General features: G+C 42.7%; 1 protein-coding gene across 15 annotated transcripts in view; it reads left to right on the forward strand.

Annotated features, from left to right (window-relative positions):
- foxp1b (forkhead box P1b) overlaps window positions 1-18,819 on the forward strand; it is a 155,970-nt gene that overhangs the window by 116,191 nt on the left and 20,960 nt on the right. For 11 of the 15 annotated variants that reach the window (XM_085273056.1, XM_085273069.1, XM_085273055.1 and 8 more), the window contains 4 exons: window positions 7,785-7,922; window positions 8,190-8,297; window positions 11,736-11,886; window positions 17,741-17,933. In XM_085273056.1, coding sequence (XP_085129182.1) covers window positions 7,785-7,922; window positions 8,190-8,297; window positions 11,736-11,886; window positions 17,741-17,933 — 590 coding nt within the window. Of the gene's footprint in view, window positions 1-265; window positions 500-7,784; window positions 7,923-8,189; window positions 8,298-11,735; window positions 11,887-17,740; window positions 17,934-18,819 lie in introns of those variants that run through there. The other 4 variants (XM_085273068.1, XM_085273064.1, XM_085273065.1 and 1 more) reach the window with 4 other exon arrangements.

Below are 18,819 nucleotides of genomic sequence, written 5' to 3' on the forward strand. Positions count from 1 at the left end.
GGTCAAAGGGTTAACAGCCGTCAACTGTGCCTTTTTTTCTCTGCCTCTCCCTCTCTCTCTCTCTTTCTCTTTCTCCTTTTTTTTTAAAGGGGCCCCCACACAAAGGCACAGTTTCACCTGCAGCCCAGCCCGCGGCTTCCTATTGTGTGGCCCCATTTGAATTGATTATGTTTAGAAGGCTGGTTGTGATTGGTGGAGAAGGGCGTGGTTGATTGGATAGTTTTGTATCTTGTCAGCCAGGGAGCAACCTTGTGCGTGCAATCTGTCTGTATCCTGAGGAAGGTTGGAGACTCCACAGCACAGCAGCGCTTGTTCTCAGCCTCTCTGCCTGCCAGCCTGCGCGCCCCTACCTCTCTCTCTCTCTCTTACTTACTCACACTCGCTCTCTCTCTCCCTCCCTCTCTCTCTTCCCCTCGCTGCTCGACTCTCCGCTCTGCTTCACTCCACACCGCGTGGCCCGGCACTCTGTTTACCCTGCCAGCTAAATGGAGTTTGTCAGGTTTGTCAATATGATTGATTTCTGTGATTTTGCCAGCTTTCTTGTATGAAAAAACTTGACAATTTAATTTGAAGAGGGAAAGGGAGAAAAGGAGTTTTATTGTCTGTCCATTGTTGACGTTCTGTCATTGTAGCTGGTTAATTTTGTCATGCTTCTTCCTATGGGAAGAGTAGTTATCCAGGGTTTACTTTGTTGTTAAGATGCTGTCAGTTTGCATGCTTGCTGTGTTAAGAGAAATATATAAAGTCATGTATGTTAGATTTATTGTCTCTAAATGTGTTGCCTTTCAGAGCAAGACTGTATGGAGATGATGTCTCTGTTTGTCTGTGCTGTTAGTTGTTTTCAGGAATTTGGCTTTTTACTGTAAGCTTGTGCAACAGTTTCCTCTGCCTTGCCTAACCACATACATGAAGTTTCTCACTGACACTTTACAGTGTTTGTTTAGCTTTGTTGACTTTGCTGATAGTGAGCTAACCAGTTAAGCAGGATCTAATACTGTACACGTTCAAATTATGGAAAGTTCTAGGAAAAACAGGAGACAGGTTTGCCAGCTCTTTTACTTTCATTTGTGTGTGTTTTTGTATTTTGCTCTTTTTTTTTTTTTTTTTTTTTTTAGAAAATACTTGTTAAGCTTCATTGTTTACATCCTTGAATTAAGGGTGTGCGAGTACTTGTTTTCTCCAAATTATGTTTTGCTAGTTGTGTATTTTGTGACTTGTTCCCCAGAGTTAATGAGTGCTGGTCAGACTTTACTTGCTCTAATGGCCTGGACTAATCCTCAGTCTCCTCATGGTGTCACAGTGAATTAAGACAGTGGCTGGCACAGCTCTATATTTGACACTGTCACCACAAACCACGTTGGAGACACGCTGTCACTCTAAATGTCATCGCTCATGTCTTTCTGAAAAGTTAGTGTGCGAATGTTGGTGCGGGCCTATGCGTGTGTGTCGGCACTTGCAATAAAAGGATTGCAAAATACATTTAAGGGGGAAAGTTGTGGTCAATTTGCTCCATTTTTCTACTGTCAAGTTTGAGTCCTCCTTGGCAGTTTTGAGGTTTTACACAGAAGACAGTTATTGACTTTCTGTTGTTTAATGACCTCAAGTATTTTTACTGCAGTCATTTAAGTAATACGCTCATATAGCAACAGAAGAACTTGTGTTTTTTTTCCCTTTTTTGAAGTGTTTTTGTTGTATTTCTCAGCATTTCTGAAACTTTTTTTCCCCTTTGGTACAGTCTTTCAACTCTCACAGCTAAGAAAGTGGACAGGAGGAGAGATGGAGCAGATTATCAGATAGTTGAGAAGCAGGACAGCGAAGCCTAAACAGGGCAGTGTTCGCCGTAATGTTGTGCAGCTGTGCAGCCGAGACTCGCAGTTTGGGAGAGCTGGAGTGCGAGCTGATTGGGTTGACAGTTTGTAATCAAAGTTGATTTATTGTTCATTAGTAGTGCATTAGCCCTTTCAGGCTGGGGCGTTATTTGTGCAGTGGCCTGTCAAGGCGAGGGGCTGCCAGCACCTGTCATTTCTAAACCATGACATAGGCAACCAGATATTAGCTGTGTACCCGGAGAGGGGGGCACACGGGGGTAGCCTGCAGAGCCCCACGGCTCACTGGGATATCCTTTACAGGGACGGTCTTTGCTTTGTACTGGAGCAGGCAGGCAAGACAGAGAGGAGAGACGGGGGAATAGTTTAGCAGTGATATAGTGAGCCACCAGCTGCTCTCTGCTGTTATTCTCTGGCTTTCCCGACTAAAACATGTTTTTACTTGAAAAAGGCTTGCAATCGTTTTTCCTTTTTTTTTTTTTTTTTTTTTTTTGCCCGTTGCTATTTGGAGAATGTGCATCTCTGTTTCAAACGGGGAAGATTAACATTACACTTGAGATGCCATGTGTTTCAAAAGGTTGAGATGGTAGGATAATGATGAGATTACATGGTGTAGAGTGTTTTATGGCAGAAGGTCTTTTTAACCATTCATCTAAGTCCCAGCCTATATATTTCTAAAGTATTAAAGGGAGCCTATTGTCATGTTGCATCTAGAAAATAAGGGTGGATTATTGGGACTGAAACACTTCTTCTTCTTTTTTTCTCCATATACTGGTTTTTACTTAATTCCAAAAACATGCTGCTGTCAGTGTGAATTTATTTCAATATAATTTATATAATTTAATTATTTGGCTGTTCACTTAAAAACAGCATTAAGAGTGTCAAGAAGCAACATAATTTGTGTCCCTCTTGTCTGCCGTCATGGAAACAAGGATTAGCTTTGCCTTGCTGGTGTGCAGAGAATAGAAACAATCTGTACGAGGATGTGTCAGCCATTGTCTTTTGACTACACTTTCATTTGAAAGGGATTTCAGAGGCTGTGATCTTAATTAAATCTCAACTGACTCGAATAATGCATCTGAAAACACGCAGCGTTGCGTAACCGTGTAAAGCTGGTGAACTAAAGATCACGGGCGCACAGTTTATATGAACAGCGGTCGTAAGATGTTTCCGGGAAAGGTGCAAACATCGAACAGTTGTGTGTAGGACATCACTCACCGAGAATTTGGTTTGCTTGGTTTCAGAACTCAAAATACCTTGTAAAATACATACTTGGAGGTGTGGCTTGAAAAGGTCAGAAAGAATGACAGGACAGTGAGTCACACACCAAAATGTATGATAGACTCCTTTCTTTTAATTTTTTTGTAAGCAAAAGAAACAAAGAATTGTATCAGAAGTATTTGAACCACCTTTAATATAATATTTTAACACAATTTTCATTTTTTTTATAAAATCCAAGTCAAATCTTCTTTTTTTTTTTAATACAAAAGTGAACATTTTAAATACCAAAGTGTGATCGTGATGCGGCACAAGTGTGTGCGTTTGAGGGGGAAGAGGGAGGGCGACCTATGTGCGCTCCCTCAGCGGTGGTCACCTGCAGTGGCGGCTCCCTCCAGTGTGGGAAACGGCGTCCAGGTCGCAGCTCGGCTGTTATTGCTGGGGCGAGAGCTTGCTCACGTTGCCGTGCAGTTTGTTTGTTTAAACCCGATGCTGGGTCGAGCTCCGGCGAAAACCTGTTTGTTTGTAGTCGTCGAGTTAATTAAAACGCAATCTTAACTTTTGTTTTTACAGTTGTTGCAAATAATTTGAGTCTCGCTCCCCCTCACACATCTCCGCCCCGAACTCAGAAGATATAGTGCATGGTAAATGTGGCTGTGATTATCCTGTTTATCTGAGCTGTAAATATTTTTAAAACAGCTTGATTGTGGATGACAAGAAAGGAATTATGGTGGTCTAACATATGTTGGGATTATTTAGTACTTGTGTCCTACTTTTTACATTTAAATTCTGCTGCATAATTCACATTGTGTTGTTTTCCCAATAATGACAACCACAAACAAAATATAAATCAAGATATTCTGATTATTACTATTATTATTATTATTACAATAATCATTATTATTATTGTTGTTGTTACAATTATTATTAGGGGGAAAGGTTATTGGTGTGAATCTATTTTTTAGGGGAAATTCTCTCCACTCCAAAGATTTCAATCAACCTGAATGGCTAATGTGGAATTAGTCTTTCCAGTCTTGTCGACGACTAATTATGTTCACACATCACTTAAGTACAATAGCTCCCGTGAAATCCTCATTTCGGCGACATTTTCATGCAGGAGATCATAGTCGGGATGGGAAGTCGTTTCCTTGCGCCACAGCAGGCCAAGGTAAAACAACAGCATCAAACGGACTGGGGCTGGTATTTCTTCTTTACTTCTCCATTCCATTTGATGCCCCCACAAAACAACACGACCCCAGGGAATACAAATGAAAATTTGATAATTCTCTCTGCTTTTCTTTCTTTCTCCCCCTTTTTTTTCTGCGTCTTCGTATCTTTCAGTGAAACGTCTTTGTCGGGCTCACTGACATTCACCTCCTCGTCCCTCATTGCTGCTCCTCTTAATTGCCTTAGTGTGAAAAAAGGCGCTATCGTGCAGCCTCATTCACCTTACTCCTCTTCGCCGTGCTTTGACCTCTGACTTGTGATAGGAGGGGGATCTTCATTAACTCTGAATCAGTGACTCTAAAATGTTTTCAGATCTGGGGTGTGTTCCCTCATTAGATTATCGCATTTTGCACTCTTCTCTTGTTAGTTTCTCACAGACAGACGTTGTCCCACCGTAGGTGTCCCTTTATGACAAATGTTTCCTGTACTGTGTGCTGGCGCTTTTTCAGAAGTGGAGCAGTAAACAAGAGGAATATTTTAATAATTTTTTAGTTTTTTCAAATTGAGGAAAACACTTTTTAAAAAAAATAATTTTATCATGTTAAGTATTAACATTTAAATTCCTTTTTAAATGTTTTTTTTATAGTATGACATTTTTATACTCAATGTGCCGTGCATGTTTCTTTTTGTGCATGTGAAAAATGTGGTTTTGCTCTTCATATACAATGTATTATGGGCTGCACGTGTGCCTGTATGTACTTGTGGCAGTTAACATGCCACAGTTCTGTGCATGGGTGTGTTTGTCTGCATCTGTGTGTTTGGCCAGCAGGCCTGTGCTGGTACAGTATATTGCCTCCAGTCACTGTGCAGCTGTGTGAGAATGTTCCAGGTTTGAATGTTTATGTATGGGAGGCACCTGGAGAGCACCACACCTTCATGAAATTCATAAACGTCAGCTATTTCTGGCATCCTCAGAATGTCCTCTTTTTCACACTCTCATATTGGTGGAGTAGATTAGAGCTGGGCTCAGTGGATCCCTCCAGTTATTAGCCCAGTACGGGTCTCCTTTTAGACTATCTTTAGATGGTGATATATTTTTGTGGATCATTTGGAGTCATGATGTTATCCAAGAGATAAGGGAGTGCACCATATGGGAGTGCTCTAAATGGCGACTGGCGTCCTGTGTTTGCGTTAAATGGGCACGATACAGCGGCCAAGGCAATATTTTTCAGTTAAAGTGCTCCTCCCGCCCTTCCACTCAATAGGACCCAGTCTTAGGCAGATTTTCACTCCTTCAGCACAGGATTAAATGGTAGTAGTTACATTGATCAATAGGTTAAGAAGCATACAATCCCTCTTGCTGCTAATGACCTCAGTAGTAATGGGTAATAAAATGGGGGTCTGTAATAGCCTCTTGCTGGGGCTGTTCACGGAGGAGGCTGCTCTAACTGTAGTTACTGAGAGCCAGATGCTCTTGACAAGGCGAAGTGTGAAACCGTGATGAGATACACACCTCAGGTGTAAAGAATTAAGACAGTTACACTGAAGGAAATCTCTGTGTAATTTGTAATGAAATCGACAGTTATTGAGATCTGGTTAAGTGTATAAAACCTCTGTGTTAACTCGAAGTTTGCTCTCCCCTTTTCCACATCACACTGTGTAATATGGCATGACAAAATGATTATACATTTGAAACGAAGACAAAATTTGCAGCCTTTACACGCTGGTAAAAAATAGAGCGTGACTAATATGGAGTAGATTTTTTACGCATGTAGTAAAAGTGAAGTTTGTGGAGAAAAAAAGGGGGGGGGGGGGGGGGGGCATTTTTATTTATCCTCTTTTGGAGGGGGTAAATGCCACATTTCGACGTGCACTGCATATCACATCATGTACGGGTTTGCATGTCAGCAAGACCAGGCTGCTTGGTTGACCTTCAGAATAGTTCATCAAAATTAGTGATGCCCAGAAAAAAGGACTTCGCTGGATAATGACTGTGAAATTAGGAAATGGGAGGCCGAGGCTATGCAAATGACAGGACAAGTCATGTGCAAAAGTCAAGATGAACTGCATATTAAGACATAATACAGGGGGGAATTAATATTGCATTTTCCTCCTCGCACCCCTTGCGCCTCCTGCTGAAAATAAGAAATGTGAAGTGTGTGTTGGTCCTGGGTGGGGCTGACCCTCCTTCATTCTCTTGGGTTTGGAAGAACATATCCCAGTGTAGTCTGGCACGGCTCAATAAAGTTAACAGAGAGCATCAAAGCTGCTCCGTTCTGTTTGACATCACTGCCCTTTCCTCTGCATTTTCACTACAAGCTGTTCATTATGGCAGTGCTTTGTTTTTGTTTTATGCTACAATGGGGAGAGTGAATAAGGTGATATGGATGCAGGGCGTGTGTCAAGAAAAGCCCCTTCGTTACCGGACGAGATTTTAAACAGCTAAATTGCATTCAGAAAAGCATGAAAAATTCAGAGGGGTGTCATTAGCTTTAAGGTGACCACACAATTTGGGTAACCTTGGTGAAGACAGTCTGTCACCGGTTATGTCTGCTCTATCGGCTGCTGACATCAGCCTGAAAGAGTACATTTTAATACTCGCTTATGCACACACAGATACTAATGTATTCGTGCACAAAAAGAACCACAGCCGCAACATGTTAACAACTGCAAAGACGCCGCAGTATACAAGTATATCTCCATCGCTGTTTGTCATCCAAATGTCAGGGAAAGGAGCTTTTAATGGTATTGCACATCATAGCAGTGAGTGGCAGCATCCAGACACACTCCAAGTCCCCTATGTCGCTGGAGCAATTAAGGCACCCTGACAACTGTGGGGGCTCTTTCGGTGTCACAACAAATCACTTGTTTTGAGGAGTCATGCACTCACACCTTTCTGCAGGGAGTTAGTTAGGGGCCCGTGTGTTCTTCACCATGGCTCCTCCTCCAGGCGCTCTATATCTTCACAATAATAGATCGCTGTTGACAGCATCTCTAATGAAATGTTCTCACATGACATGTCGTGCATGCGCGACAAGCGAACCACAGCATTTTTGGAGGCAATCTTTCACGTCTTCAGGTATGACACATTTGCCGCGTCGTGCAAACGGCGATGCTTATTGGAGCTTCGCCGTTTGTAAATGCAGATCATATCAGGTTTTGTGGAGGGGGTATGTGCGAGAGAGGGGAAGGTGGAAGGATGGAAGTCGGGGTGGACGTGTTGACCCACGCCTGGCTCTCTTGTGTCCTTTAGCCTGTCTCAGTCTGGTGTGGTGTCATAATGGTTAGAGGGGCGAAATGTGTGTGTTAGATGTTTGCTGGAGGTCATGTGCAGATTGCAACACTTCAAGATGACACTTGAGATGAATTCCTAGAATGCATCAAAGCCTCTTATAGTCTATTATGTTTGTCTAATGTGTGTCTTTGTTTTTTGTTGAGCTACATTTTTTTACCCTACCTTGCTTGTAGGCTGTAGCACACATGTGACAGTAAACAAGAAGGAGCCAGTGTTGAGGATGGATTGCTTTTTGCTTCCTGCACTAATTAACAGCTATCTGCTTGTTGTGTGTGCAGGTTCCAGTGTCAGTGGCTATGATGACACCTCAAGTGATAACTCCACAGCAAATGCAGCAGATTCTTCAGCAACAAGTCCTGAGCCCTCAGCAGCTCCAGGTTCTTCTCCAGCAGCAACAGGCCCTCATGTTACAACAGGTAACGTACATTCATGCTACCAGTAATCTTCTTCAGACGGGGCCATCAAGTTTCAGATGGTGAATGTCTCAGCTTGAAATGAAAATCTTCTTATGTATAGACCATGTTTCACAAAGATAAATTCACTTTGAACTGCTATTCTCCTTTCTTTTCTAAGCCTCAAAGACAGCATCCCTCAAAGTGTTGAAAATTCTCACAAAATCCACTGCCAGGTTTGCATGACTGATAGACTTTGCTTCACATGTCACCCTCCCGTCTCTTCTGCAGCAGCAACTCCAAGAATTCTACAAGAAGCAGCAGGAACAACTCCACCTCCAGCTCCTCCAGCAGCAGCAGCAACAGCAGCAACATGCAGGCAGCAAGCAGAGTAAAGAGGTAAGCTGACATCACTCCAGCCGCCTGCCATTACCAAACATTGGCCAGACAGAGTACAGAAGGCATGCGTGCTCCCTCCCTCAACTCCATCTGCTTTCAGCCTGTGGTTAAAGCAGAGACGGGGGGAGAATCAAGTGCACTCATGCTTCTGATTAGCATGTCAGACTGGCTGGATAAATGGTAACAACTGACTTATACTGTGCTAAGAATCCAGTGTCTCTTTTTTGGACCTGTCTCCACATTAAATGTATAATATGTTACAGAAAAGACTCAGGCCATTGTTGTAGTTTTTTTTCTAGTAAACAAGTGTCCTAAGCAACAAAGAGATGACCGTTCCTCTGAGCCTTGTGTAGGACATAATGAAAGGCAGAAGGGAGAAAGGCAGAAACACAGAGCATATAAATCTGAGAGGCTTTTCTCGGTAATTAACATGGAAATGGCAGAGGAAAAGAAGGCATGTAATTGTGAGATATCAGTGCAGAGAGCGCTTCCAGCTTTGTTGCCCATGTTGAGTTTTTTTTCACCATTTTTCTTTCTTGCTTTCTCTCCTTCGCTCCCCGTAGTGCAGCGAGGCTTGCTCATAGGCAGCGGCTTAATGCGTGTTAATGACAGGCGGATACAGGCATCACTGTGGACGAAGCAAATTATTATTGTGCGGTCAGAAGAAGTTCAAAGGCGATCTGGGAATTTTCACTCTTGTCCCCGTTGAGTTCCAATGTTTGGAGAGTAAAGGAAACACAGAAAATTAAGCCCGGCGTTAAAAGCGGACCCACGCTCATCCACGCATGCTCACTCCCGCACACGTCCGCGTGCTGTCGAAGCACCCAACTTCAAAGTCGTAGCTCCCTAATTAATGAACTGCGGGCTTCAGTTTGGACAAGTTGTGGCGTGATGCTCCCATAAATCAACATGACAGCAGAGCTCCTCGGCCTCAGATAGGGCCTGTCACCAAGTCGCATCTGATGTAAACACTAGAGGAGCAAGGGAGAAAAAGAGGGGGAGGCGAGGGGGGCAGACAAGGAGGTGCAATTGATCAGTTGAATGGAGCATGAGAATAAAAGAAAAAACTACTTTTGAAGCATATTATGTATGATCACAGGAAATGGATGCAGCCTCGAGAGGCTCTCCCCTTCTGCCGATGTTTTCTTTCTCTTCCCCATCGCACTCGCTCTCTCTCTCTCTTTCAGTCGCATTTCTAGCAGCCATCAAAAGACAGAATAAGAATTATGCAGTGAATCCCCTGTGGCTGCCAGACAATAACCCCCTGTTGTTGCTTTGTGCCTCTTTTATTTTAAAGACATCAAAATTTAGTTTTTCAAAGATCTTTAACTTTATATTTGAAGCTTGACAATAAAGGGCTGCCAGTGCCACTCTTTATCATTTGTCAGGGACTGTATTTTTCTCTCCCTCGTGCCACTTCTTGTTAACCTCTTATTTGGTCTATTGGGTCTGGGGGTTTTTAATGTGTCTGCATGCTGAGAGTGCACAGGAGCCGCTGTCAGCTGACGGGACTAGAGGAAAAATATGAAGGGGAGAGAGTTAAATTCATTTGCAGCACTCCATTTTCTTTCTTCCTTTTTTTTCCCTCAAAAGCCACCCCTCTATTTATTTAGCCTATTTACTTAGCGTTTTGATGAAAGACATTGTTCCTTCTAAGCCCCCCTCCCCCTCCCATAGCACTATTATCTTTATCTGTCAGGGAGGAGCTGCTGAACAGAGAAAAACTCAAGACAAGAGAAACTTCTCTCACACTGATGAAAGGAGAAAAAGAGCCAACCATCGTTCATAAACAGAACACATCAGAGAGGATCACAGGCCACCTGCATCCTGAATGTGATCTTTATCGAGTCGCTCTTTTTTTCTCTGTCTCACTTTCTTCCCTCACATTTTGGGTTAGATCACACATGAGCCTGAGACTGAATGTAGTTACTCTTCAATTATGACCCTCCGTTACCACTGACAAAGTGCCTTCTTCCTCTGATTGATCCAATGAGACGACACCGCTCGCTGTAATGGGCCAGCGCTGCCCAGAGCGTTATTTTTAGTCAGCCAGTGCAGAAGCAGCAGGCTGGGTGCAGGGCAGGAGGGAGGTAGAGGAAGAGAAAGGAAGGCCGCTCGACCCTTTTGACAAGCCCGGCAGGGGTGGGCGGAGGGGACCCGTTTTATCTGGCTGTTTCAGTGGTTTCAGAGCCGCCAGCCAGTGACCTGACTGCCGCATTGCACAGAGACCTTTTTTGTATGCACTCAATTGTGAGAAGTAAACAAAGTGGTGTATCCTGTGTTTGGTAAAAGGGTGCGGTGCACGGCTTGGCAGGCACGGCGCTGCTTTTAGTGCCCCTACCTCTCCTTCCACCCGCTTGACAAACTGGTCTTGTATACTCATAAACAGACCTAGTGTCCTGTTGGGTCTCAGACGTGTTTGTTATGTCCTTAACTGTTAGAAAATACAGAAGGTGTACAGCTAGGTCCTGTTTAATCAGCAACAACACTTTGTTGAGCTGACTGTGGATTATTAAGAACGTCGGTTGATGAACGGGTTAAAAGTCATCTCTCTCCTCTGTGTCCCTGTTATCTAAATTCCATCTCTCATTTGTTTTGACTCATGGCAGATTGGGGATATTAGCAAATTTCCTTCTATTTATTATTCTGACTTTGTCTTTTTCCTTTCCATTTTCTTCTGTGCCCTTATTTCACTTTTTCATCCCATCAAAGTTCACGTTTCACTTTTCAGAGCCAGATTTTTTTTTCATCTCCCTGACTTTAAAATCAAGTGAAGACGCGCGACTGTTTCATTAACTGTTTCTTCACGAAGCGGTCTTAACACAGTAAGACGAACAAAACAGCTATCACATAGACCGTCCACAGCATGCGATTGAACGCAGCTTGCCACGCTGGTTGGGGGAAGACTGAATCCCTGAGCTCAGCGCCATGCCTGGGAGAGTTGTGAGAGTTGCTAGGGTGGTTATTAAGCACTTTGATTTAGTCACACGTTGTTTGCTGAATTATGAATGGCTGTAATTAAATTCCTGTGGCTCTTATTATGAATGATTAACTATGTTGTTTCATTGTTTGTCATTTGCCTTGCGACTCCTCGTTAATTAAGAGAGAGAGAGATGTATAGCGTACCTGTCTTAAGTGGGCTCTGACAAAACCAAACTAAAGGCAAAAAATTTAAAAAGGAAAATTAGGCTTCGTGGTAGCACGCGTTAAATCCATTAACCTTGTTTTTTATGAATGAACATGTTGTTCTAAAGTGCTTCATTTTACAACCCTAACTGTGAACTCTGTCACCTTGATGTTAAAACGGGTTTTTTAAATGGTGTATGCAAAGGAACCTGAAATTCAAATGTACGTGTTTGCACTGGCTGTTGTGCTTTTACATACGGTTTGTATGTGTTTGCTGATGGTGTGCCTCTTTGTGTCTCTGTGTGCCTCCAGCAGCAGGTGTCAGCACAGCAGTTGGCTTTCCAGCAGCAGCTCCTGCAGGTCCAGCAGGTCCAGCAGCAGCACCTGCTCAACCTTCAGAGGCAAGGACTGCTCAGCATCCAGCCTGGACAGACTGGCCTGCCACTGCACTCCCTCACTCAGGGTTAGTACCTCATATGTGACTGCAGCACAGCAATCTTCCTGTCCACCAGCTTTAACATTTCATCCACAATGAAGCAGTTATGATGACCTATCATGTGGCTGTATGTAAAGCACAGCAACTGAAGAACACTCGAATCACTATAAAAACACATATTTTAAGAGCCTTTAATTTGGGGGCTAGGTTTAGGTGGAATAAAATGTTGATTTTTCCATACTGAAATAGTCCTATTAATATAAATGCTTCACTGTAAAAATAGATATTTTCTTCCTGTGGATCAGCTATGTCACTCCAACAACAAAGATATATGTCTGGAGTTTAAGTTTGATCTTGCACGTCTTTCTTCAGGGTCTCTAAACAGGACTATCCTGTCTCTGCACCTTTTGTATTGCTCAACCAGTTTCACTATAACCTTGTTTATGTTATTGTTACAGGAAGCGTTCTATTGTCTTAGATAGTGAGAGTTGGGAATGAAACCGATGCCTATTATTTTGTATTTGATATTCTTACCTACTTGCTTGGTCTTGTCATGCCTGAGCTGCTTAGTTATGTGTTGTACTTGAAAAATTACACAAATAAACTCTTTAAAAAACACTTAACAACACCAGCTGAACACAAACACACCGAATAGTCGTAGAGCTCGACCAAGAATGTAACACTAGAAGTATCTAACCACATACTGACTCGACGTCCGCTTTATATCTTCAGCGATCGCTTCTCCACTTTACTAAATGGGATCTAACTCCTTTACGCCAAAACATGTTTGCTGCACGATTTCAGTTTGGAACACTGAACTAACTCAAGTAACACATCCCACTGCTCAGAAGCAGAGATCCACACTTTGTCCTTCAGCTCATTGTCCTGTTCCTGTGATTGGCATTCTGGTGTCAGTCTCCTTTAGCCTGGAGGAAGACTGGATCTATTGTTCAGAAACCGCCAGTAAACTTGTCACTGTAAAAGCGCCTGTAACCTGATAGGAAGTCAATACTTGCTGTTTGGCCAGGAAGTTTATTTCTTCATTTATTCCTTAATGTTATGTTAAGGAGCGGTCCCCCTGTGACAAAGACGCCATCATAAGGGTTTTAGAACATGACATTGACTATTCATTCACAGCTAAGACAAACAGTTTTGAAATAATAAGATAAAAATGGGAGGGGATGGGAGAGTGCTTAGGTAATAGGCAAACACAAACATGGTTTGTACAGTGCTGTTATTGTTTGGGCTGGGTATGGAATAACTCATCCGCTCATAGACGATCGCCGTGGGCACAGGCGTGGAGCACTGCTGTGTTCTGTGTTGCGCTTTGCTGAATTGCTCTGTGTCAGATGTCTGGCAAACACTCACACACCCCTTGAGTAAAGCATTGTGTGAGTGATATGGCTAGGCACTGAACTTTTGATAGATTTCACAACAGGCTTAGAACATCCTGTTTATTTTGTGTCATCATCACATACCTCTGAGGCATCTCATCTTATCAGAGAGCGGGGGCACTAAGTTTATCTCCTTCATATGCTACCTTTTCAGTTTTCGCTTATGCTTTGTTGGGGCTACGTGGTACTGAAATAGTGATTTCAGTCGCGTGTCACTGTGTCACAGACGCCATATAAAATGACAGAATTTATGTTCTAAGAGAAAATCTGACTTTTAACTCCGTGCAAATATATTTTCATGCCGAACGGCAGATTAAAATAAGTTACACTCGTAGTTAAAGGGAAAATTTAACTAGGCTATTGTTCGCATAAACATCGAAATAAGGAACTGAATCTTCCCACATACAATTAGCGGTCTGTTTCACTTTTGTTGCAACCAGTCAAACCTGGTTAGTTTGCCCTCGTGGTTAACTCTGTGTCTGCGACAGCTGTTACAACACTTAGGCTAGTGCTCCAGGCCCCCAGTTTGTCTTCTTATTCTACACATTTTCTGCTTGACTGTTTGAAGTTATTGATGACCTTTCTGTTTTCCACATCACTAAACTCTTTCACGCATCAGCGGGCCAGGCCTATGGTACTCAGATCTAATCTGCAATATTCAGCTAGCACTGCATCGGAAGCAGTGAGTTGATCTTCTCTGTTTGGGTCCCAGTGATTATGGATTCAAACTTGGGGGCAGTAAATTGCGGTGACTTTCTAACTGATGATTTTTATTTCTTTCATTTAAACATGAAGATATCGATATAATTATTTTAAAATCCCATTATTATAGCAGACGGTCCTCTGTCTCCATTTTTCATGTACAGAGAGAATGAAAACGCTAAAGGTTAGCAAATAATAGGCCACTGAAACAGAATAATTAAAGAAAGTGTCCTTTTGGGTACTGCAGTGCAGTTTAAACCTCAGTCATATATCATTCTTCTGTCTGGTACAGTACATTGTTGGCTGAGACAGATTACAGTCATTGTTCTGGACTGAAGGAATGCATCTGAATTAGCTTTTCAAAAAATTGATAGCACTAATTAAGTATAAACTTGTAGATAGCACTTTTGAGTGAAAAACAATTTCTCACATTATCTTGAGCGTAATTTGTTTCTCTTGTCGTAAATTCTTTTGACATTAATGTCCAAAGTCTTGGAAGCGGCCAGGCGCTATCTGTTATAAATTACAAAAATGTGTTTGGGGAGGATATAACTCTCATAAATATAAATTTGATCCAACCAACACCCCCACCTGCCTCACAAAAAGCCTGTCCTCTTGACCTGATAAGTGAGTCAGTGGTTGCTCAGGCTCGCGTTGCTAAGGTGTTTGCATGTTTTTTGCACATGTGGCTGTGTGTGTGTGTCACAAAGGTGGCCGGTGTTTGTGTACATCCCGAATAAAATGGACCTTCACCCTGTGAGGTTGCTCTGCGAGAGAGCGAGTTCCTCTAGCTGCACAACATCATTTAAGCTGTCTAAGAGAGGCCAGTGGGACAGTGACAAGACAAATTTGTCGGTAATATGAAAGCAAAGAATGTGGCGAGCCATGAAGTGCTCACAGAACAGCAGCACATCAGGGACAGCGGCGGGTAATGCAGCCGACCTGTCAGTGATTGATACATCCAGCAGTGGGCTACTGGTAATAGTTCCAGCAGCATTAGGACAGGACATATTTCAGGCCAAAGGGGTGCATATCAGCAGGCCGGTGATTACGGCAACATAAACAGGGGTGCAGTAAAGGTCCCAGTCTGACGGAACAATAAACTAATAGCGATGTCACTGTCCCCCCATGGCACCGGCACTGTGTGAGAAGTAGCAGCACGGTTTAAAGAGCTCGGAGCACTAGGGGCCATTTTTTATTTGGGGGATGATGGCCTGCAACTGATGTCATTATGAACCTTAAATCAACTTTCTGCTTGCTTGAACATGGTCACCTGGGTGCAGGAGGACAAGGACAGGAAAAGGTTGAAGAGCTAGGCCTGTCTTGGTGCCAGAGCTACCTGCGGAGGTAAAATTGAGTTGGGAGGTCGGTGATCAATCAACTGTCCCAACAACATACATTTTTTAAAGTGCTTGTCCGTATTTCCCGCTCGTAATGAGTGGAAGACTTGTGTTGAAAAATGGAAACAGGAAAGATAAACCAATCTGGCGTTTAAAAGATGGACAAACTGGGTACCAAAGAAAGAAGGACTTACAGATCAATGTCATTATGTGTCCCACAGTAATCAGATGGAGAGAAACTCGATGCATTTTTGTCCCAACACAAAATATAATACCCACGGAGACTTTTGTGTAATGATATTTTATTGGCATTTATGTGGAATCATGAGCCATAGCTGTTGCAGAGTTTGAAGAGGTTGGGGTAGGAGAGGGAAGTGGCGAACGGAGAGCAATAAAACTGCAGACTAGATCCAGAAAGAGACAGGTTGGTCCCACTCCGTTACCTCTCTCATCAGACCGGTCTATGTGCTGTGGTTTCATCTGAGTAAACAGTGGTGTTGGGGTCACCAGGACTGCTGGGTAATTGAGCCAGTGTGGGCTGCCCTGTCAAGCACATCGGCTAAAAATACATCGCCCACTGTCACCGGGCACCAAGTGGGGGGAAAATGATTGTTCCCTCTGTCAGAGCGCAGGACACTCACATCACCAGTGACCTTCCTCTTCTAAACCAGCTATCACAGGAAAAAAAAAGAAGGAAAAACAAACTTTTGCTCCAAAGTCCAAAACAACAATGCAGCCTTTGATAATGAAACTGGAAATCAACAAGCGCCGGATTAGCATGCTATAACATGGAGCGCGAAATAAAGCATGTTTAGCCTGTCATGAATGCGCACTTCGATTAGGGCACATCAAGGCAATGAGGAGAATAAGGGAGAATACAGGCAGACAGAATAGAGCGAGTGTGCTGAAATATCCGAATGAGGGAAGACGCTCCTTGGAACGTGGAAAGGTTATTGATTTGTCCTGCAATCATTTCCTGCTCTTTGATATGCAAACGATCTAGTGTGAATTTACAGCAATCCTATCAGACTCATTTCACAGTTCTTAGCCCCTGCGTCTCTCTGGAGTCCTCCGCCTCATTAGGCCAATGTTCTCCATTACCAGCATAATTAAAATCTTTAGTAGCTTATCAAATTAAAAATATTTTTGCTGATCGTATTGAGATCTTCACCTCACAGTTATTTTCCACAACAGGAATAAATTAAGACTAAGCATTTTGCACACAATGTATTACAATCTGGTGCTTGAAAGGAGCACTTCTGGTATCTATAGAGCTGGTGATGAGAAACAGGGAGGAGTGGGGGGGGGATCCGGAGAATATAAACCCGAGTAGATAAGCATGTGCAAATCATCTTTCATTTGCCAGTGCTCATTTTGAGAATGGATTTAATTAATTGTAATGTTAAACGAGTGGTCTTGCCCATTTGCTCTGTGGTTAAACTCACCACATATCCAAGGGGCTTCTTCCGCCATGCTTAAAACATGTGGCTTATTTAAGCACAGACTTGAATCCCCATTACAAATGCACATATATTTTGATATTAGATTTTTCAGCGCTATTAAAATCGGGCTTGCCCGCACGCACCGTGTTTTGACTGAAAACACTCGTAGCCACAGATTTTCGCCCATGAGGTTTAATCTTATTTTACATATCAGCTTTGTCCTCATTTGTGTCAAGTGAAAGCAGACTTCTCAGACACACCATAGATGGACACATACGTATTGTGTGCCAACAAAGACTCTCTGCTGTGAGACACGGAAAGTAGGGTTCACAAGCACTGCATTATCCTTCTTCATCCCGAGTCTGGCCCTGAGTGTCGGGATCGCTGTCACTCATTTGCTGAAAAAACACACACGCTCTGCAGATGTGTTTTCAGCACGCAGAAAAATGTCTTCTGTCTTCAAGGGATTTTTTCCCCCTTTTTTTTCAAAGGGCTGTGTGAGCTGCAGTGTGCTTGACTTGTTAAATGAGGTTTAAGTCTTCTGTGTCAATTGGAGGCGGTGCAGAGCTTTAAGTATTTTGCACATTAATGTGCTTTTGAGAATATTACCCCAGGGTCCTGTTTCTCAAGGAAACAGGGGTGGGATGTTTTCTAGCGTCGCTATTGTAAACTTTTTGTTGTGTGTGTTCTGCACATCTCTGTTGTTGGGAGAAAATGATGGTGATTATTCAGATTTCATGCCTTGTCTGGATGTTAATTATTTACTCTGGGCATGAAATTTGCGTGAATGCCAGGGATTTGTGTATACAAACACGCTTCAGATCACAGAAAATGGGAGGGAGAGAAGAGAGGAGCGAGGGAGCTCTCAGTGCATTACCCTGTAGTGGAATATTTTCTAATTAATACTCGGCTTTGTTTACAGACGCTTTGATTTAATTAAGTGATGAAGAAGAGAGTTGGATTAGCTGTTAATTGATTTAATTATCCAATTTGTTTGTCTCAGGCATGATTCCGACAGAGCTGCAACAACTGTGGAAAGAGGTGACAAACGCTCACGTAAAGGAGGAGCACAACAACAGCAGCAGTAACAACGGCCACCGGGGCCTCGACCTGTCCTCCCCGGCACCGCCAAAGAACCCACTCCTCAACCAGCATGCCTCCACCAACGGCCAGTACATGAGTCACAAGAGAGAAGGGTAAGTCTCATCTGCAGGGTGTTGTCGGGTCGTTGTTGTTGTTTTCTTTTATTTGCATGTGACTTGCAGTGCTTGTGTGATCTCACGATACTGCTACAGGGAAGAGGTTTTTATAAAACTGTGACCTCGGGAAACATCATCTCGCTTTAAAGAAAAACTCGTTTTGCTTTATATGCCACTTTAAATTACCCTTTTTTTCCACATGGATTGAGTTGATGGAGAAATCCCTCTAGACTTGAACAGATTACTGTTTTAATTTATAGTTTGTAAGTATTCCTGAAGACCAGCACAGTTACCTTTCTGTGCCACTGAGTACACCTGGGGATTACATAGAAACATCAGGGAGAAATGTGCGTATAGTTGAAATTAGATCTCGGTAAAATTATCAGGGGGGGATCACCGTGTTTTTTTTATTGTTTTTACTAAGTTGTATAGGGAGAATAGCTGAATTATGATTTTCCGCTGCACTTCCTTGAGAACATTTTGATCACCAGGAAGTAAAAACATTCCTTTGTGAATGGGGAACTTAAAGAATCATAAATGTCTGTTTGTTTTGTTTATTTACTGTGTTACAGAATAAATAAACAAAACAAAAACAACAAGCTGTTATATGTTAGGAGAAGCAAACACTGGGTGATATTTTCCAAACCACCATAAATCATCCCTGAAAGGCATGTGCTCTCTTAGCTGTGTGTATGTGTCTTTAAGGAAGGAATTAATTTGGCATCTTACACATTTGCTTGTTTTCTTGCACCAAAGCCTGATCTTTGAACTGCTAGTGAGGAGCCTCCAGGCACCATGAGCTCACTGCCTAACATCTGACTTGTGTTTCAGTGATCAAAACCTACGCGTCATTACGAAAGCAATGCAGATGAAAACATGTTTA

Source organism: Mchenga conophoros, linkage group LG5, assembly GCF_057382185.1.
Source record: "Mchenga conophoros isolate Kocher_MC1m ecotype Shallow Benthic linkage group LG5, M_conophoros_male_GT1.1, whole genome shotgun sequence".
Taxonomy (NCBI): domain Eukaryota; kingdom Metazoa; phylum Chordata; class Actinopteri; order Cichliformes; family Cichlidae; genus Mchenga; species Mchenga conophoros.